The sequence below is a fragment of the Schistocerca cancellata genome, unplaced genomic scaffold (genome assembly GCF_023864275.1).
Source record: "Schistocerca cancellata isolate TAMUIC-IGC-003103 unplaced genomic scaffold, iqSchCanc2.1 HiC_scaffold_1150, whole genome shotgun sequence".
Classification (NCBI taxonomy): domain Eukaryota; kingdom Metazoa; phylum Arthropoda; class Insecta; order Orthoptera; family Acrididae; genus Schistocerca; species Schistocerca cancellata.
Genome location: NW_026047149.1, coordinates 5955436 through 5977768, shown reverse-complemented (window position 1 = coordinate 5977768; position 22333 = coordinate 5955436). Strand labels below are relative to the sequence as shown.

The window sequence follows — 22333 nt, the reverse complement described above, 5'->3', positions numbered from 1 at the left end:
CAGATCAAAGCAAAATAAGCAGTCGATTCAAACCAGAGGAAGCACGTGAAAAAGGAAGGGTACCCGTATAAATACGGACAGAGTGCCTGACGCATAGCAATGGCTACCTGGTGAAGCTTAACTGCTAAGCTTACGACTTGAACCAAACTACTGTAGCTGTATCGTCATTCATTCGACCTAAATCATGTCTCATATTACAATGGACCAACTTTGTTTCGATTTGGAGGTGCCGCCTAAAACTTTTCTCTCCCCTTGAATTTCGAGTCTCAAATTTCAGGTGCGGCTTAAATTCGGGAATTTTTTTTTTCCTTTGTTTCGAGTCTCATTTTTCAGGTGCGGCTTAGATTCGAGTAAATACGGCAACAGTGACGTAACAGCAGCGCCTTGATGTCTAGTGTATGCAGTCTGCAAGAGTAGGCTCTTATTTGATCCATTTCTGATCTCTACTGTATGCTGCCTGAGGAGCATTTTGGACAAATAGCAAAATACAAAACAAATATTTCAACATTTTCAGTATATTATCTGCATGTAAATAATGTCTTTCTGTACTATTTAAGTATCATAAAAATTATAATAAAATTAATTGTAGACACGCGTGCTCATTTATAGACAGTGAGAGTACAGAAAATTTAACATCTCTAATATTTATGGGAAAACTCCCGAATTTAATTTGGCCAGATTTTGTACCCTCACCACTGTTGTCACTAACACTGCATTGTGTGCAATGTTTTTTGCAGGGCACAAGTAACAAACAACTTAAAACGAGAAAGATTCTTGTTAACCGAAGTCGTATTAACTCGGCTCGTGTGTGAAGACCTTCAGCAGCAACTTTTCAAGCCACAATGCGAACAGAAAAATTTGCTGTGTGGAATTTGTCACAAAGATTGTTATTTTGTAAATCTTAGTTTTGGTGTTTCTCGAGTTAATAAAAGTGGAGTTACTTTTTTCTTCAGACTTATGCTTGTCTTTATGTAGTTAATTGTTTTATAAAAATAAATTAAAGCATACAGGTTAATACAAGGGGTGTCCAATAAGTAATTAAAACATTTTATTTTCTCAGCCAATTTCCGTTCAAAAAATGTGGACTTTGTCGTGGAACATCATGTTGTAATACTCCCACTTCATCCCCTATAGTTTCACGAAGTTCCGATAGGTGGCAGCACTATATATAGTCTTCAAAATGGATCTGTAACAGAGCTGCATTCCAAGCGGAAAGCTGTTATTAGTTTATTTTGGTGGAAAACAAGACATGGCAGATATTCATAGGCACTTGCAGAATGTGTATGGAGGCTTGGCACTGAACAAAAGCATAGTGAGTCATTGGGTGAGGCATCTGTTATCATCGCTGCAAGGTCACGCGACCCTGTCTAATTTCCCATGTGCTGGCCAGACACGCACAACTGTGACTTCCTCAGCATTGGAATATGTGGACGCACTCGTTCGAGGTGATCAACGGGTCACTATCAAACAGCTCACTGCCCAAATGGACACCTCTGGACACACTCATCCACCAGTTGGGATGTGCAAAAAGTGTATGCTTGCTGGGTTCCTAGCTGCGTAACAGAGGACCATAAAGAATAACTAAGAACCATCTGTGCAAAATTGCTTGCACATTACAAGGCTGATCGTGACAGTTTTTTGTTTAACATCATTACAGGCAGTGAAACATCAGTTCATCAATTTGAACCAGTAACAAAGTGGCAGTCCAATGCCACACCACCTCTCTTTTGAAGAGAGAGTTCAAAGTCACGCCCTCAGATTGTAAAATCGTGGTGTCCATTTTCTGGTGCTTTGAAGCGGTTATTTTGTTCGATGTCCTGCCTTATGGTGCGACAATCGACTTTGAGTGTATTGTGCCTCTATCAGGAAATTGCAGAAAAGACTTAAGTGTGTTTGTCGCCAAAAAAAATGCAAGTGGAGTTCTCCTTCACCATGACAATAAAGGGCCTCACACAGATATGCGCATCCAAGAGGATCTCCAAAACTTCACTGTACTTTTCTTCCTCATCCACTCTACAGTCTCGGTCTTGCAGCTTCCGACTTCTATCTCTTTGGCCCAATGGTGGATGTACACTGCGGGAAGCTGTATGTGGATGATGGTGAGGTTATTGATGCAACAAGACATTGGTTCTGAAGTCGACCAATAGAGTGGTGCCATGTGGGCGTATGGCCCTCCCAGTAAGGTGGTGTAAGGGTGTTGTATTGAACAAAGATCATGTTGGAAAATAGGATTTTGTACCCAAAGGAGCTGGGGATATTGGAGTCCTGAATAAAACCAACCTGCTTTCAGGAAAACAAGTGTTGCATTACTTATTGAATGCCCCTCATAATAAATAAATCAAAGGGAATCAAAAGTGGTTGCAGTATCAATCGACAGGCAGAACAAGAAAGGAGAAATAATGCTGGAAGGTACACAGCTGGTAACAGTAGAGCAGTACAGATATTTCAGGTGTGTCATGCCAGTCGGTAACAGGATACAGTGTGAGGTCAATAACATAAATCAAATCTCAACTCTGTTCTACCACCAAGTTTGGAACCTACTGTGGAATGAATAAGTTCCCTTAAGATCAAAACAGACTGTCCTTTAATCATTCTTTATTCCCATAACAACACATGGGTGAGAAACATGCACAACTACTGAACAGGCTGGCAACACACTGTGAGCTACTGAAATCAAGTGCTTATGAACTGTGGCCCAGAAAACAAGCAAGGATAGGATAAAAAATGGAAAAAATAAGGGAATAAACTGAAGTGTACACAGCCTCAAGAGATAAAGTGACAAGGGCCCATTTGACATGGTTTAGCTGCATCAAACAGATGGATGAGGGAAATATAGCAACATAATGGCTACAAATAGATTTTGATTAGAAGAAAACCGGTAGGAAGATCAAGGAAGAGATGGCTCCACCAAGTGAAGAATGGTATAGGAACAAGAGGAGTCAGCTGCCATACAGTCCTGAGGTGAGAATGGTACATGTACAGATACAAACTGACATTGCCTGTGAACCACACCAGGGTATTTGGAGTGAAAAACTGATTATGATAATGATAAAAAGAATAAAAACACTGAGAGTGGAACAAAAAGAGAACTGCCCGTATTGGAGAGGGCAAAAGAAGGAATACCTTCTAATCCTCTGCTGTTCAGTCTATCACAGAAGTTATGAAGGAAATTAAAAAAAGTGAATGGATATCATTGGTAAGACGGACGGATTAACATTGAAAGTAAGGAAGAATTACAGAACCTGCCAAATTGGGATGAACTATCTACAGGGCACAAAATTTGGATTGAGAGTAAGTCAAAGATAGACAAAAATAATGAGGAGGAGCACAAAAAGGATAAACAACAAACTTGGCATAAAAAACTGGGGTCCCCAAATTAGAGAAGTGAAGAAATTCTGCTAAATTGGAGGCAAAGTAACATGTGATACGAACAAAGGCAAAGATCGCATTCCACACTCAAGTAAATGTAGTGACGTAATTTGGGAATGAAAGTTCAGAGTCTGTATGTCACAGCATTGTGTGGAAGTAAATGGTGGGGGGTAAGAAAATTATCTCTCTACCACTGTGTAGAGTGTGTCACCTGAGAGTCATTAGATGTATTTTGATAGCAATTCTTTAAAATCTCACTGTAAACAATTTCTGAGCTGCCATTGTACTGAAACCCCCTCTGCCCCATATAATCTTGAAGAGTATCAACACAGTGCAATGAGGTATAATTATTGACAAGGTCACTATCGTCATCCCCACTTTCAGTGACTGTCCTCTTTATCTTGATTATTCGTGTGTTTATTTTGATTATATTCGTGCACCTTTCCCCCACATTACCCCAAATTACTGAAGTATACTGTACATCCTAATTTCCCCCTCTACTGCTTTGTTCAATATTTGGTGACTTATCACATTCAGGAAAGACTGATTGCAATATTTTCTTGCAAAATTTCAGTGCGATCATGCTGCAGTCAACGTCAAATTTTGCCGAGACTGACCAAAGTAACTTTTTTGCCGGGGGGCGGGGACAGGACAAAGCTGTATGACTGTATGAGAAATGATTGAAAAGGGTCGGCATGCGACATACCATGAGGAGACAGGGGGACTTGCAAACATGTCAGACTCTACAGTACATTTGATTTCGTATAAGATCTTTGATGTTGGATTCCATGAAATTTGGCGAAAGTCAAAAACAGACTCTTGTCGATTGCTGTAAGGAAATACCTGTACAATTTGGCCCGAGAAATGTATAATGTGTACCCAGGAATATAATGGGAGACTAAACTTGCATATGAAAGATGTTTGAAAAACGTGTCATATGTTGCTGCAGGAAAAAGTACACTCATGCTCATAAATTAAGGATAATTGCAGAATGTGGTGGCACATAATGTGGCACTACACAATACTGGCGCTAATAGCATAGGCGCATAGGGAACGCACACGAGACAGATCTGCAAGTCCACAGTATTGGTGATAATTTGATAAAACCGTCCCGAAACACATGTGCTACAAAACGCCACTGTTTCCTGCACATGTAGCCCGACATCAGTACCGTGTACTGTGTTCTTGACACCAGGTTTTACGGGCTCTCCTGTGACCAGGGGTCAGTGGAATGCACCTTGCAGGTCTCCGGGCGAATAAACCGTGTCTGTTCAGTCGTCTGTAGGCTGTGTGTCTGGAGACAACTGTTCCAGTGGCTGCAGTAAGGTCCCGAGTGAGACTACCTGCAGTACTCCGTCGCCGTCTGCGGGCACTGATGGTGAGATATCAGTCTTCTTGTGGTGTTGTACACTGTGGACGTCCCGTACTGTGGCGCCTGGACACGTTTCCTGTCTGCTGGAATCGTTGCCATAATCTCGAGACCACACTTTCTGGCTCACGTGCTGTGTTTGACCAGCCTCCAGTCGCCCTAGTATTCTACCCCTCATAACGTCATCAATATGTGTTCTTTGAGCAATTTTCAACACACGGTCACCATTAGCACGTCTGAAAACGTCTGCACACTTACTCGCTGCACTGTACTCTGACATGCACCAACACACCTCTGTGTGTGTGGACTGCTGCCAGTGCCACCGTACGTCAACTTCAGGTCAAATGCACCGCATGGTCAAACCCCGAGGTGATTTAAACCCGCAAACTGCCCACCAGAGCGTTGTTTCACCATGTATCAATCAGCATTATCCTTAATTTATGAGCATGAGTGTAGAAGAGAAGTTCTCATAGTGATATGTCGTGAAGCCAAATACTTGTTGAGATATGAGCCAGTCTGTCCTCTCATTCCCATCTGTCTGTAAAAAAGTAGTAGACACTATAGACTGTTCTGCATGTGCTTACCATGCATCCTGTCACATGCTTCAGCCCATCTCCACATGATTCGCACAGTCTTTCAAATACACCTGCTGCTATTTGGATTGCATTGCATGTGTCGATCACTATCTCCTGTAATGTCTGCACTTTGTCAATGGTTTGGGAATGCTTCCATGCCTTCAAATTTTCCAGTAGCTCTAAACGAAACAGATTTGGGTCCAGTAAATGGGGATTTCACATTACAGGACTTCCTTCACCACTCCATTGCCCGAGAAACATTGCGGTGAAGTGCTGTTGCACTATCTGTATAAAATAAATTGGTGCCTTGTTGTGTGTAAACCACAGTCGCTCTGTTTCTGCAGTCATAACATTCTCCAATAGCACTGGTAATTCATTGCCTAGAAATCAGTGATAGACAGCAGCTGTTAATCTGTTCGGTGAAGTGTGTGACCCTGTGAGCCTGTCACCAGCAATTCCTGGTTGTACGAGGGAGTACCACCCCCCCCACAAAAAAAAAAAAAATTTTTAGAAGCTATATATTCTCAAATTGTTTACAAAGCAACCTTATCCCCTTCAAAATACTTGCCATTGCAACTAGTACATTTGCCCCACTGGTGCTTCCAGTGTTCGAAACAACTTGTGTAGCCATCGTTGGAAATGGCCAACAGCTGCTACCTGGTTTCTTTCTTGTCAAATCGGTGTCCTTTCACACTCCTTTTCATCGCACAGGGCCAGGTCAGGTGAGCAAGGTGTGTGGGACAGCGGAACCGTGCCATTTTTAGCCAAAAACTGTATCAGAGATGGCTGTGTGTGCAGCTGTGTTGTAGTGGTGGAAGAACCAGTCTCCCGTCTGCCAAAAGTTGGGTCTTTTCATGAACACTGGAACGCAAGCTTCTTAAAACTTCCAAATAAAAGGTTTGATTGATGGCCTGACCTGGAGGGACAAACGCTGAATGAACTACGCCCTTGACATCAAAAAAGCAAATCGGCATTGTTCTGATGTTTGATTTGACTTGATGACATTTTTTTGAATGGGGTGACAATGACATCTTCCATTGGCTTGACTGTTGCTTTGTTTCTGGGCCGTAACCATAACACCGTGACTCATCACAAGTAATGACCTTTGACAGAAAATCAAGAACAGTTTCAAGATGTTGTTTCAAAGCACGACTTGTTTCAACTTGTTCCTTTTGACTGACAGTCAGAAGATGAGAGACAAACTTGGCAGCAACCCTTTTCGTTCCTAAATCTTCCATTAAAATTCCTGGAACTGAGCTCCAGGATAACCCATTAATCTCTGATGGTCGATCAGTTGTCTGTCGACGATCTGTGAGCACAATCTCCAGACTTTTTTTCAATATTTTCATCGATTCGGGCAGTTGGTGCATGTCCAGAACAAGGTTGGCATCAGTCGAAATGTCACCATTTTTAAATTGAGCAAACTACTCACTCGAGTTTTTCCCGTAGCGTCATCTTGCTCAACTGTTTTCACCAACATTAAAACAGTTTCAGTAGCATTTTTACCTAGTAAAAAAGCAAGATTTCACAGCTGCCTGTTGTTCACGTAAACTTGCCATCATAAGAAACAAAACAGCGCTAGCGAAAACAATCACTGCAGATAAACAGAACAAACCAGGTCGTCAACACAGGCAGCACTGAACTGACAATGTTGTGCAATACATGCCTAGTGGCAGACAAGTGTACTACACAAGCCTCCCTCTGTGGCAATTCTTTCTGGTTTTTTTTTTTTTTTTTTTTTTTTTTTAACCCCTTCATATAACGATCCTGAAGTGATCCTGATGCCTCACTTCCATGATTTCTGTAAGATTTGCATCTGCCTTTCCAAGTGTATTGTCATAATTTACTGTGCCATCTCTGGTGAATCGTGCCTACAGCACCAAATACTAAACAAGTAAAATGGCATGTATCTCAACAGTTATTGATTTTCAGACATGTAATTGTAGGAACTTTTTGTGTACTTTTGACCCATACTACCTGCTATAAAGTATATGTCTCTTTTCTAAACACCCTACCTTTGTACGAGCTGGAACTTAAGTAGCAGTCAATTGTTTGGGTGTTCCAAGATGAACTGAAACCAAGAAGAGTGGTTTGTTCACGAAGCACTTCCAAGAAAAGTTTGCTTCTTTTTCTGGTTTCACTGGCCGTGTCGTGATAATTGCATTAGAATGCTGAATGGTATACAACAATTTGCTTGCTACAGGCTACCTATGGAATCAGAGGAAACAACTCAAGAAATCACATAATTCTTCATCTTAATAATGCCAACTGTCTCACAGCAGGCTACACAATTTGTGGTTTGATGCAGTAAAATGTGGACTAATGTCTCATTGCACATACTCTCCTGATATCAGCTAATGACTTCTTTACATTCCCCCGTATTGAACAAAAACTGTAGGTAGTGATATTTGTCACCTCGAAGGCTGTTGCGACCCTCCACTCAGTACCTGCAGGTGCAGGGAAACGGGAAAGTGCTTCATAGTTGGTCATGGGAAATTGTGTGCAGTGACATAAAATGTATGTCAGAAGACACACATGAAGGAAGAACAATCCCATCACAAGATTTGCTGGGAGGGGGGGGGGGGCCAGGGCAGCAGCAGCCACTGGTGTTCCCCATTTGCACACTAAAGAGGGAATAGAAGAGGAAGAGGGAAAATGTAATTTCACCTACTTACTGAGACTTCTCTGCTCCAGGAGGGATGGAAAGAAAGGTAAAGAAAATTTTACAATACGAGAGAAGGAAAGTTGCTACTCACCATATAGTGGAGTTGCTGAGTCGCGATAGGCACAATAAAAAGATTCACGCAATCATAGCTTTCGGCCATTAAGGCCTTTGTCTTTGTCATGTGATTTACAAGCTAAGCTGCAACCACTGTGCTGCATTCTATGTAGGCACAACCAACAAGCTGTCTGTCCGCACGAATGGCCACCGACTAACTGTGACCAAAAAACAAGTGGACCATCCTGTAGCTGAACACGCTGCGAAACGTGATATCCCTCATCTCGATGACTGCTTCACAGCCTGTGCCATACGGATCCTTCCCACCGACACCAGCTTTTCTGAATTGCGCAGGTGGGAACTTCCCCTGCAATACATCCTTTGTTCTCGTAAGCCTCCTGACCTCGACCTTCGTTAGTCACTGTCCTCACACATCCAGCCCCCTCCCTGTTACCATTCCAGCACTACACAGCCATCATTTCACCGCCACACGCAGTCTTTTAATTTATTTTTATTTCTCTCCTTTCCACTACTTACCCCCTACCCCCTCCGCACCTTCTCTCCTGCCCTCTGTCTAAACTGCAACGCTTGACTGTCTGCCACTCCCACAATACTATCCCTTCCCCTCCCCGCCCCAGCCTCCTCCTTACCCCCGCCCAGTGTGTGTGTGTGTGTGTGTGTGTGTGTGTGTGTGTGTGTGTGTGTCTGATTTGGAAGACGGCCTTTTGGTCAAAAGTTTACTTGTTGACAGTCTTTTTGTTCTGCCTATCTGCAATACATCATCTCCACTATATACTGATTAGGAATGTATCCTTTTCATAATATTGTCATTATTCCATTCTGGATTTTTAATTACAGTAATGGAAATCCTTCTACAGAATAGGAGTTGTCAATGAGAAGTTTTTTTAGTTTGTTTTCAGATTTTATCTGTTAAGTCATTTATATTCCTGGGTTATTTATCAAAATGTTGGTTGCAGCGTTGTGCACCCCTTTGGCACTAAAAACAACCGTGATGTGGAATAATTTCTGTCATTTTTCCTTCTGCTATTCTGCTATTGTAATTACGTACATTACTGATCTGAACTGTATTAACAAACTTCATGAGGAATAAATATATTGTGAAGCAGTAGTCAGAATGCCCAACTCTTTAAACGTGTGTTTACAGGATGACTGTACTGAGCATAACATATTATTCTTACAGTACATTTTTTAGCAGTGAAGATGTTGTTTCTTAAAAATGAGATACTTCAGAACATTATTCCATTTGACATTATTGAATGAAAATGTGCAAAATTTTTCGACTTGCCGATTTGTCTCTCCCCAAGATTTGCAATGAATCTAAGTACAAATGTGGCTGAAATAAATTGTTTTAGGAGTTCCAAAAGTGCTTTTTCCAGTTTTAAGTTCTCATCAATATGAACACCTAAAATGTTTGAAGTTCTCACTCTGTTTATTATTTCCTTACAGTGTTTTACACGTCTCATTGGTGTAGTACTATGAAATGTGCAGAACTGAATACGTCGTGTCTTTTTAAAACTTAGGGTGTGAGACCATTTGCAGAAAACCAGTCAGTGGTACTTTTAAGAGCACTGTTCACCATTTCCTCAGTTGTTGTGTGTATGTGTGGATTGATTACAATATTGGTGTCATCTTCAAAAAGAACTAATTCTGCTTGTGTATATTAGACAGAAGGTTGTTTGCATATGAGGAACAATAGTGGACTGATACAGCCACAGGGAATTCCATATGTGATTTCTCCACCGTCAGTATAATGTCTCTAGACTACATTGGCAGTATTACTATGTACAACTTTCTACATTCTTTCGGTTAGTTATGACGTCGTTCATTCGTTGGCTATACCGTCAGTTCCATAACACTTCAATGTATCTAGGAGAATATTATGATTCACACAGTCAACCAGTGCTATACTTTTTTATTTAATGATTGTGAAATTGAGTGAGTTAACATGTAGATTGCATTCTCAATTGAACAATTCTTCTGAAATCCAAACTGCAATCACCTTTTCAAAAATTTTAGAAAATGATGTCAGTGGTAAAACAGATCAGTAGTTATTGACTTAACTTTTGTTATGGGGGCTTTTAACAATGGCACATTTCAGTCTCTCTGGAAAAATGCCTTGCGTTACTGATGCATTACATGTATTATAGGGAACGAATTTTTAGTACTGTATTGGAAACACCATCAGAAACTAAATGAGCTTTTATTTTTGGGAGAATGTGTAATTTTCTTAATTTCTGAAGGAGAAGTTGGTGATATATTCATTTCATTGAGACCTATGAAAGTTGCTTTTTCAAGATACTGCTGTGATTTTTCTGTCAAACTGCTTGTCCCTGTTTGTTGCACGAGATGTATCTGCAATGCACGCTTTCATACACAGGTCCATTGACCCTGTTTTGCGTCTGTGGGGCACAACAGTCACACCTTGCAATTGCAAAAGTATCAGTTTGTCTCAGTAGTAATTGTAGTCCAACAAAACTGGTACATGACAGATGAGGTGATCTCTGCACATCTCTACTATTGCGTGCTGTTTTGTTAAGTGGGAGATATGATAGTCATCACATCTTCAAACACACTTTTTTATCAAAGTGGTACATTTCTGGACATTGACTCTTTAGTAAAACTTTATCTACAAACATCCCTCTGCAAGCCATAGAAGTTTGTAATGGGAATTGTGGAACAGCCTCTCGCACTAGACCCAATGAGAGGTCAGATGGATTGAGATAAGGAATAAATGCACCTCTCTCAAAACGGCGATGTCTTTCTGTAAATCAGATGAAGTGACAAATATATATGGTGGCTGTTGGAAATGTGCCAGACTTTCATTTGTAAAATCAATCTTTGTTCACATATAACAATGAAAATAATCAATTATTGATAATATAATGTAAATGGACAGGTAAAAAAAAAAATCTACTCACCAAGTGGCAGCAGGGGAACACACACACACACACACACACACACACACACACACACAAAAGGATTTAATTTTTACAAGCTTTTGGAACCAGTGGCTCCATCTTTTGATGGAAGAGTTGAAGGGGAAGGAAGAGGGGTGAAGGGAAAGGACTGGAGAGGTTTAGGGAAAGGGGTAAAATTTAGAAAAGTCACTCATAACCCTGGATCAGAGGAGATCTACCGTACAGAACGAGAAGGAAAGACTGATTGTTAGGGACTGCACTGGATGAGATTTGAAAACCTCAGAGCTTAAAGGTGGAAGGCAGGGTAATATGCAAGACAGGGATTACTACTAAAACATCATGCACAAGTTAATAAGAGTGAAAAGCTAAGTGCATTGTATGTAAGGCGGTGGGAGGGGGGACAGCGAAAAATAGACAAGGCAGAAAATGAAAGATGTAGAAAACTGCATGGTGTACAACTTTGCTTCCGCCGTTTTTTCCCCAACATTTGAGGCTTTAATGAAACAGATTGCGTACGCATGTATCATTCAAAGAATTTTCCATCGCTGGCCACTACTTTCTCCCATCTTTTGTGCAGTGTACGAATCCTGCGTCAAAAAAATTGTTCATCTCTTGAAGCGATCCACAAATCGATCCAATTTGTGGCTTCTTCGTGAGATTGGAAGTGTTCGTCAGCCAGGCCATGCGCCATTGATCTAAACAGGTGATAGTCAGAGGGAGCAATGTCTGGAGAATACGGCGGGTGTGGTAGGACTTCCCATTTTGACGTTTCCAAGTATGTTTTGACTTCTTTTGCATCACGGGGTCGAGCATTGTCATGCTGCAAAATCACTTTATCGTACCTCGCACCATATTGCGGCCGTTTGTCTTTTAATGCTCTGCTCAAACGCATTAATTGTGTTCAATAACAAGCACCTGTGATTGTTTCACTTGGCTTTAACACCCCATAGTACATGACGCCGAACTAGTTCCACCAAATGCAGAGCATGGTGTCAGAGCCGTGAATATTCGGTTTGGCCGTCGACATGGAAGCATGGCCAGGATATCCCCACAATTTTTTGTGTTTAGGGTTATCGTAATGAACCCATTTTTTGTCCCCGGCCACAATGCGATGCAGAAATCCTTTCTGTTTTTGCCTCTGAAGCAACTGTTCACAAACACACAAACGCCGTTCAATGTCTCTCAGTTTCAGCTCACACAGGACCTTCTTTCTGAATCATGCCCATAGCCCTGAGATGTTTTGAAATGGCTTGCTGTGTCACTCCCACTAATTGTGCCACTTCTTCCGAGTTTGACGGGAGTCTTCCCTCAGCAATGTCTCCAATTCTGCATCTTCGAAAACATTCTCTCTTCCACCAGTATGCCGGTCTAAGACATTAAAATGACTGTTCTTGAAGCGTTGAAACCACTCACATGTTCTTTCACTAATAGTGGTCTTACCGTACATACTTGAGAGCATTCCATAAGACTCAGCCACCGTTTTCTTCATATTGAAACAAAACAGTAACACCTCCCGCAAATGGTGAGAATTAGGCTCAATCAAGAACAAATTTATGATGCAGACACAAATTGACCAATGTTTGAATGGGGTTATGTTGACAGAGGTCCAAGCTAATTGCCTGACGTCTGCGATCTGTTTCTTTCGACCGCTACTTATCGTTGTCACCACCTATCGGCAAACGGCAGAAGCAGAGTTGTACACCTTGTAACTTGGAGTGAAGAAAGGAGTAGTTACTGTGAATAAATGCCGAGACAGGAGGAATTAATGTAAATTAAGGCCAGGTAAGTGGAGAGAAGTGAGGGCATGTTGTAGTGCTAATTCCCATCAGCAGATTTATGAGAAACTGGTGCCTGGGGGAAGAATCTAGATGGCGTGTGTGCTGAAACAGGCACCAGGGTCATGATTGTCATGTTATAGAGCATGCTCTGCAACAGGATATTCTGTGTTGCCCGTAGACACCCTCTGCCTATGCCCATTCATCGTGACTGATAACTTTGTGGTAGTCATGCCGATGTAAAAGGCTGAGCAATGTTTACATAACACCTGGTATATGATGTGTCATTTCACAGGTGGCTCTCCCTTTCATAGTATATCTTTGCCAGTTACAGGGCTGGAATAGGTGGTGGCAGGAGCGGGTGGTGTGGTGGTGTTTTAGTGTTTAACGTCCCGTCGACAACAAGGTCATTAGAGACGGAGCGCAAGCTCGGGTTAGGGAAGGATTGGGAAGAAAATCGGCCGTGCTCTTTCAAAGGAACCATCCCAGCATTTGCCTGGAGCGATTTAGGGAAATCACGGAAAACCTAAATCAGGCTGGCCGGACGCGCGATTGAACCGTCGTCCTCCCGAATGCGAGTCCAGTGTCTAACCACTGCGCCACCTCGCTCGGTGCAGGAGCGGGCATAGGGCAAGTCTTGCAGTGGGTATGGCACGGGGTAGGAGCCATATTGGTGCAGAAAGAGCATAGGGTCTGACACGGATATTGCGGAGATTGGAGGGCTGTTCTAGGTGTGGTGGAAAAAATCTTGGAGAGAATGGATTTCATTTCAGGACATGATTTTAGGAAGCCATGGCCTTGTCGAAGTAGCTGATTGAAACATTCAAGACCAGGAAAATACTGGGTGACAAGTAGTGTGCTCCAAAGTTGTTTTTTTGGAGAGATTGGCAGTACCAGGATCGGATGTGATGGCCCGGGAAATCTGCTTTTGAACTAGGCTGTTTGGATAATTATGTCAAGTGAAGGCTGAAGCGAGAGTGGTGATGTATTTCTGTAAAGAGTCTGCATCTGAACAAGTAAGTTCGCCTCGAATTCCAAGGCTGTATTGGAGGGAACATTTGACATGGAAAGGATGGCAACTGTCAAAATTTAAGTACTGTTGTTTGTTAGTATGTTTGGTGCAGACGGAAGTGTGTAGCTGGCCTTCAGTGAGAATGAGATCAACATCAAGGAAAGTGGCATGGGATTCGGAATAAGACCATGAGAAATTTAATTGGGAGAAGGTATTTAGAGATTCCAGGAATTTTAACAGGTCAGCCTCACCATGAGTCCATATGTCAAAGGTGTCATTAACTTATGTAAACCAAACCAGGGGCTGAAGACTAATGGATCCCAGGAAAGCGCCCTCCAAGCGACTCATGAAAAGGTTGGCATAGGAAGGAGCCATCCTGGTTTGCATCGCCATGCCCCTGATCTATTTGTATGTCTGCCTCTCAAAGGTGAAGTAATTGTTGTTAAGTGTGAAGTTGATGAAAGTGAGCAAGGATTCATAGGCTTGGAATCACATGGGCACTGACTGAGAATATGTTCAACAGCAGACGGACCATGTACGTGGGGGATGTTGGTATAGAGGGAGGCGGCATCAGTGGTGACAAGTAAGGTGTGTGGTAGGAATGGGACGGGCACAGATTTCAGATGATCAAGGAAATGGGTGGTTACTTTAATATAGGAGGGAAGTCTTTGTACTACGGTTTGCAGGTGTTGACCAACTAAGGCAGATATACGTTCGGTGGATGCTTCGAAGGCAGCAACTGTGGGATGACCAGGATGATCGGGTTTGTGGATCTTAGGAAGAAGGTAAACAATGGCGGTGCACGGTTTGCGTGAGGTAAGAAGTTCTGTGGAGTGAGGTGTTAGTTCTTGTGAGGGGCCTGAAGTTTTTAGGAGGGACAGCAGGTCAGTTTGAATCACAGCGATGGGATCTTGGTGGCAGATGCTGTATGTGGAGGTGTCGGACAGCTGGCGTAGACCTTCACTAACATACTCCTGTCGGTCAAGTACCACAGTGGTAGATCTTTAGTCTGCTGGGAGGATAATGATGGAGTCATCAACCTTTGGGGAATGTAGAACTTGGAGTTTTGCAGAGGACAGAATAGGGTCATGTTGTAGGAACCTGAGGGAAGGTTGTGAAGCAATGCCGGATGTTGTTTGACATCAGTCACCTTCAGAGTTGTCCGCTTCAGCTTCTACACACCTCTCCCAATGCTACTCCCACTGCTAGAAGCATTGCTAGGAAACCTTTTTTGGTACAGTACAGTGCTGCTACTTCGAGTAATGCACAGTGTCTTCCTCGTTCTGAAATCTGATCACTTTCAGAGTCTTTCAGTTTAGGGAAAAGCAAAGAGTCACTCATTGCTAGTCAGACAAATAGGGATGTTGATAAACCGCAGCCATGTTATGTTTGGGCAAAAAATTGAAAATGAAGTAATTGAGAATGACGAGTTAGGGCGTTATGTGGTGAAGTTGCCAACTGCCTGCTGCCCCCCAAGTCTGGATGTTTGTGTCCCACTGCTTCACAAAGGCAGTGCTTAACTTCTCAGTATACTCCTTATTGTCACTAGTACCTCCTGGAGGTGCTCGTCAAAAAAGACGTCAGCACAACTTTCACATTGCTGCGGACCTGCCACACTTTTCTGGGTCTCGGGGATGACAGATGCCTCCATTGCAATGACGGAACCTTGTTTTCGGTCTTACCCGTAAACCAGATACTCATCACCAGCGATCACGGTGTTAAGGAAGTTAAGATTAATGTTTGCAGTATCCAGCACGTCCTGTGTGAACTCTGAACTCAGTTACTTCTGCTCACGTGTCGGCAACTGTCTCACAAATTTTGCCGAGATCCTCCTGAGGTCAAAATGTTCATTAAAATGGCATGAATGGATCCAATACTAATTTTAATCTCATCTGCAAGTTCTCTGATTGTATTTTGTGTACTCTGCATCACCAAAGCCCTTGTGTGTTCAATAACCACCTCATTTCTGGATTTTGAGGGTCTACCTGAACATGGTTCACTCTTCACTAATGTTGTTGTTGTTGTTGTTGTTGTTGTTGTTGTTTTCAGTCCTGGGAGTGGTTTGATGCAGCTCTCCATGCTACTCTATCCTGTGCAAGCTTCTTCATTTCCCAGTACTTACTGCAACCTACATCCTCCTGAATCTGCTTAGTGTATTCATCTCTTGTTCTCCCTCTATGATTTTTACCCCCCACGCTTCCCTCCAATGCTAAATTTGTGATCCCTTGATGCCTCGGAACATGTCCTACCAACCGGTCCCTTCTTCTGGTCAAGTTGTACCACAAGCTCCCCTTCTCCCCAATTCTATTCAATACCTCCTCATTAGTTATGTGATCTACCCATCTAATCTTCAGCATCCTTCTGTAGCACCACATTTCGAAAGCTTCTATTCTCTTCTTGTCCAAACTATTTGTTGTCCATGTTTCACTTCCGTACATGGCTACACTCCATACAAATACTTTCCGAAACGACTCCCTGACACTTAAATCTATACTCGATGTTAACAAATTTCTCTTCTTCAGAAATGCTTTCCTTGCCATTGCCAGTCTACATTTTATACCCTCTCTACTTCGACCATCATCAGTTATTTTGCTCCCCAAATAGCAAAACTCCTTTACTACTTTAAGTGTCTCATTTCCTAATCTAATTCCCTCAGCATCACCCAACTTAATTCGATTACATTCCATTATCCTCGTTTTCCTTTTGTTGATGTTCATCTTATACCCTCCTTTCAAGACACTGTCCATTCCGTTCAACTGCTCTTCCAAGTCCTTTGCTGTCTCTGACAGAATTACAATGTCATCGGCGAACCTCAACGTTTTTATTTCTTCTCCATGGACTTTAATACCTACTCCGAATTTTTCTTTTGTTTCCTTTACTGCTTGCTCAATATACAGATTGAATAACATCGGGGATAGGCTACAACCCTGTCTCATTCCCTTCCCAACCGCTGCTTCCCTTTGATGCCCCTCGACTCTTATAACTGTCATCTGGTTTCTGTACAAATTGTAAATAGCTTTTCGCTCTCTGTATTTTACCCCTGCCACCTTTAGAATTTGAAAGAGAGTATTCCAGTCAACATTGTCAAAAGCTTTCTCTAAGTCTACAAATTCCAGAAATGCAGGTTTGCCTTTCCTGTTTTTCCATTCGTCTGTAAAGAATTTGCGTTAGTATTTTGCAGCTGTGACTTATTAAACTGATAGTTTGGTAATTTTCACATCTGTCAACACCTGCTTTCTTTGGGATTGGAATTATTATATTCTTCTTGAAGTCTGAGGGTATTTCGCCTGTCTCATACATCTTGCTCACCAGATGGTAGAGTTTTGTCAGGACTGGCTCTCCCAAGGCCGTCAGTAGTTCCAATGGAATGTTATCTACTCCCGGGGCCTTGTTTCGACTCAGGTGTTTTCAGTGCTCTGTCAAACTCTTCACGCAGTATTGTATCTCCCATTTCATATTTATCTACATCCTCTTCCATTTCCATAATATTGTCCTCAAGTACATAACCCTTGTATAGGCCCTCTGTATACTCCTTCCACCTTTCTGCCTTCCCTTCTTTGCTTAGAACTGGGTTTCCATCTGAGCTCTTGATATTCATACAAGTGGTTCTTTAATTTTCCTGTAGGCAGTATCAATCTTACCCCTGGTGAGATAAGCCTCTACATCTTTACATTTGTCCTCTAGCCATCCCAGCTTAGCCATTTTGCACTTCCTGACTATCTCATTTTTGAGACGTTTGTATTCCCTTTTGCCTGCTTCATTTACTGCGTTTTTATATTTTCTCCCTTCATTAATTAAATTCAATGTTTCTTCCGTTACCCAAGTATTTCCACTAGCCCTCGTCTTTTTACCTACTTGATCCTCTGCTGCCTTCACTACTTCATCCGTCAGAGCTACCCATTCTTCTTCTACTGTATTTCTTTTCCCCATTCCTGTCAATTGTTCCCTTATGCTCTCCCTGAAACTCTGTACAACTCCTGGTTTAGTCAGTTTATCCAGGTCCCATCTCCTTAAATTCCCACCTTTTTGCAGTTTCTTCAGTTTTAATCTACAGTTCATAACCAATAGATTGTGGTCAGAGTCCACATCTGCCCCTGGAAATGTCTTACAATTTAAAACCTGGTTCCTAAATCTCTGTTTTACCATTATATAATCTACCTGATACCTTCTAGTGTCTCCAGGTCTCTTCCATGTATACAACCTTCTTTTATGATTCTTGAAACAAGTGTTAGCAATGATTAAGTTATGCTCTATTTCCTTCTCTCCCTTTTCCTACTCTCGAATTCCAGTCACCCATGACTATTAAATTTTCGTCTCCCTTCACTACCTGAATAATTTCTTTTATCTCATCATACATTTCATCAATTTCTTCATCATCTGCAGAGCTAGTTGGCATATAAACTTGTACTACTGTAGTAGGCATGGGCTTCGTGTCTATCTTGGCCACAATAATGAGTTCACTATGCTGTTTTGTAGTGGCTTATCCGCACTCCTATTTTTTTATTCATTATTAAACCTACTCCTGCATTACCCCTATTTAATTTTGTATTTATAACCTTGTATTCACCTGACCAAAAGTCCTGTTCCTCCTGCCACTGAACTTCACTAATTCCCACTGTATCTAACTTTAACCTATCCATTTCCCTTTTTAAATTCTCTAACCTACCTGCTCGATTAAGGGATCTGACATTCCATGCTCCGATCCGTAGAATGCCAGTTTTCTTTCTCCTGATAATGACGTACTCTTGAGTAGTCCCCGCCCTGAGATCCGAATGGGGGACTATTTTACCTCCGGAATATTTTACCCAAGAGGACGCCATCATCATTTAACCATACAGTAAAGCTGCATGCCCTCAGGAAAAATTACAGCCGTAGTTTCCCCTTGCTTTCAGCCATTCGCAGTACCAGCGTAGCTAGGCTGTTTTGGATAGTGTTACAGGGCCAGATCAGTCAATTGTCCAGACTGTTGCCCCTGCAACTTATGAAAAGGCTGCTGCTCCTCTTCAGGAACCACATGTTTGTCTGGCCTCTCAACAGATACCCCTCCGTTGTGGTTGCACCTACGGTACGGCCGTCTGTATCACTGAGACACGCAAGCCTCCCCACCAATGGCAAGGTCCATGGTTCATGGGGGTAGTCTTCACTAATAAGTAACCATATTTGAACCAGCTGCACTACTCCTTTATCTGTGTGGTGTCCATTGCTTCATCCCCAAACACTTGTAGAATCTGACGGATTGTTTCAAATTGTGTATTGCCAAAAATTTGATACTGTTGTTCCACTGTTTCTGTCATCTTGTGCACAACACAAAATCCGACAACTACAACTTACACGTGTTTACTTGTCAATGGCTAGCCAGTGACTGGTTGTTTCTACAATCATGAAAAAATTAGGCATGTACATTACGTAAAAGAAAAATAAGGTCCTATAGCAGAGACCCCACAACAACCATCACCTCCTCCTGTTTGCACAGGTAGGGTAGTTATTTTGTGTGCATTCTTCTCATGTCAGAGCAAAAAACGTTTTCAGAATTGGTTTAAACTGATACAAAAATTTGTAATTTTAGAGGCAAATATTTTGAAAAACAGTGGAACAGTTTGTACCAAAAGCTGTTACTCTTTCATTGATTTTGTTATCCGAGCGGAGGCTCGGCTGTACAGAACCTGCCATGTGCTGAGGCTACTTCGCCTTGTTTTCCAGGTTTCTCCACAGAATCACAGGATGCTGGTGCCCGGGCGCCATCTCTGCCTAGGGACCCGTCACTGACTATACTGCCGACCGACAAGTTCGGCGAGAATGAGGTGCGCGACTTGGTCAGCCTCGGTTTCACCAGAGAACAGGTGAGCAGTGCTGGCGGTCGCTCTCTGCTAAAATAGGGAGGAAAATTTCCATTTCCCCTGTCTCTCACTAAAATCTGTAATCTCCCCACCCCAACCCCCTCCACTCCCACCCCTGCGCCTTTTGATGTGGTTCGACACAGGTCCCTCCCTTGTGCCGACCTCTTCATCTCGGTGTAGCATTTACACTTACATCCTCAATTATTTGTTGGATACCTTCAAATTCGTGTCCTCCAGTATGGTTTTTGCCCTCTACAGCTCCATCTAGTACCATGCAATTTATTTTGTAATATCTTAGTACATGTTCTGTTGTCCTAGAACTTCTTCCTGTCAGTGTTTCCCATGAGTTCCTCTGCTTGATGATTCTGTGGGGAATGTACTCATTTCTTATGTTGTCAGTTTACTTAATTCTGAACATCCTTCCGTATGCGAAGCAAGTAGAAGAGGAAGTGCACTGATTACCGTAGTATAGTGGTTCCACTGTGAGATGTCAGTTGCTCCGCTTGTAACCCGTGGAAATTCGTGTTACTATGACAGAAGCAGCACACGGACTTTACATTGTGGATAGAATTGAGCCTCAGTGAAGTTATGTGGAAGACACAGGGCTTCCTTAATCATGTTTGCTGTTCCGAAATTCAGTCACAGTTCTTTTGTTGCAAAACTTAGATAACATCCGCATTCGTCATACATATGATGTCAAAGAAAATTCGTATTTATGTTCAGTTTCCACAGAGAGGTTTTACAAAAATTTAAGCACATTGTAACTTGTCCAAGTTGAGGGAGTTTATTACTGATGGGTGATCATTGCAACTCAGAGAGTTTGCTGTCAGGAGGAAACTGAGACCTCTTTCCAGTAAGTATTGAGGTATGCTTAAGTTACTACCAGTGGTTACCCTTAGAGGCTGGAGAGTTCTTTCGGAAGCAAAGCTGTTACTTTTTTCGGTGAGAATGCTTCTCCATTTTTGTGAGCTTCTGTGTTTTTGCACGAGGCTTGGCAGCCGTACGTGATGAATCTCCCCCTCGCTTCGCCCGCCACATGTGAGCTGCGCTCGGTGATCCATTTCCTGTCTGCAAAAAACATTGCACTGGCAGCAATTCATTCCCAGCTATGCGAAATGTATGGAGACAAATGTAAGAGCATGCAACGCGTGCGCAAATGGTGCAGACAGTTCAAGAAGGTGTACTAACATCCATGATGAGGAGCGTTCCGGACAGCCATCTATTTCAGACAAAACAATCGCAAAAGTGGAGGCAGCGGTGGTCTCAGATCGAAGAGTGACGGTTCGTGAGCTCTCTGAAATGATCCCCGATGTCATCAAAAGCGCTATTGACAAGATTTTGACGGAGCATCTAGCATATGCTAAGGTTTGCGTGAGGTGGATTCTAAGAATGTTGGTCGAAGACCACAAACGTCAACGCGTTGAAGCGGCCCAATAACTTCAAGATCACGGAACTCGTGGCGAGGGATACCTCGACTCCATCATCACTGGAGACGAGACTTGGGTGCACCACTGCACACCCGAAACCAGAGAACAGTCCAAACAATGGAAGCACCCAGAGTTGCCGAGATCGCGTAAATTCAAACAAACACCAAGTGTCGGCAAAGTGATGGCAGCAGCGTTTTGGGAGAGGAAGGGGGTATTGTTGTGCAAGTTCTTGCTCACCAGTACAACAATCATCGCTGCTGGGTACTGTGAGGCACTGAAAAAATTGCGCCGTGCAATTCAAAACAAGAGGAGGGGTGTGCTGTCCGAGGGGGTGCGTTTTCATCAGGATAACGCTCGACCGCACACCGCTAAAGCCACTAACGAGCTCATCGCAAAATTTGGATGGGGTATTGTCAAACACCCACCCTACAGCCCGGACTTGGCCCCGAGTGACTACCATCTCTTCCCTGACATGAAGAAACATTTGCGTGGAACGCATTTTGGCGACAGAGAAGAGCTGGAAGAAGTGTTTCTCAGGTATCTGCAATGCTCGGTGGCAGATTTTTTTGACTCGGGCATTCAAAAGCTCGTACACCGCATGCAAAAATGTATTGACCTCAGTGGCGACTATGTAGAAAAATAGGTTAAAGTCTGAACTTTCCAAAAATGTATGCAATCATGAAATAAAAATGTTTTACACTATGAAAAAAATAAAAATAAAAAAATTGGCAACCTTATTTTACGGACACCACTCGTACAGTGCATCACTACAAAAATGAAAGTGCGTCAAAAAAGTAGTTCATCTGTCTAATGAATGATCCCGTTGATTTGCTGTCTTCAAATCATACTGTTTCAAATTTCCGTAATAATTTCGTGCCATTGGCTACGAAGTTACTGCAGGGCTAATTTTATGTTAATGCATTGAAATGACATCGGATTCAAGTGAGTGGAAGTTAACTTTTGGCAAACTTTCAATCTGGCGAATTCTGGGGAAGTATCTGCTCAATAAAAATTGTATTTGACGATGTACATCAGTTTTATCACGTCAACTGTTTCTTATGCAGTTTATGGCATGAAAAGTGTCTGAAAATGCTCATATTCTTCTGGTTTCATCAACTGTGTTTGTTATAAAGAAAGTAACTGTTTTTTATGCCAGTACTGTGGGAATTATTTTTTGTTCAGTTGAGTGCCATAAGCAGCAAGTCTCGTTCCAGCTGGCTCTGACTTGGTAATCACTTGAGTTAACATATACGAGACATCGCCAGGAGTGGCATTGTGACTTGCGTACACAGCAATACGGTGAATACAGTT

General features: G+C 42.4%; 1 protein-coding gene across 1 annotated transcript in view; it reads left to right on the top strand.

Annotated features, from left to right (window-relative positions):
• LOC126159972 (protein DDI1 homolog 2-like) overlaps window positions 1-22333 on the top strand; it is a gene marked incomplete at its 5' end in the record, with an annotated part of 136765 nt that overhangs the window by 98968 nt on the left and 15464 nt on the right. Inside the window, one exon of the mRNA XM_049916779.1 lies at window positions 19459-19598. Within this exon, the coding sequence (XP_049772736.1) occupies window positions 19459-19598 (140 nt within the window). The remainder of the gene's footprint in view (window positions 1-19458; window positions 19599-22333) is intronic.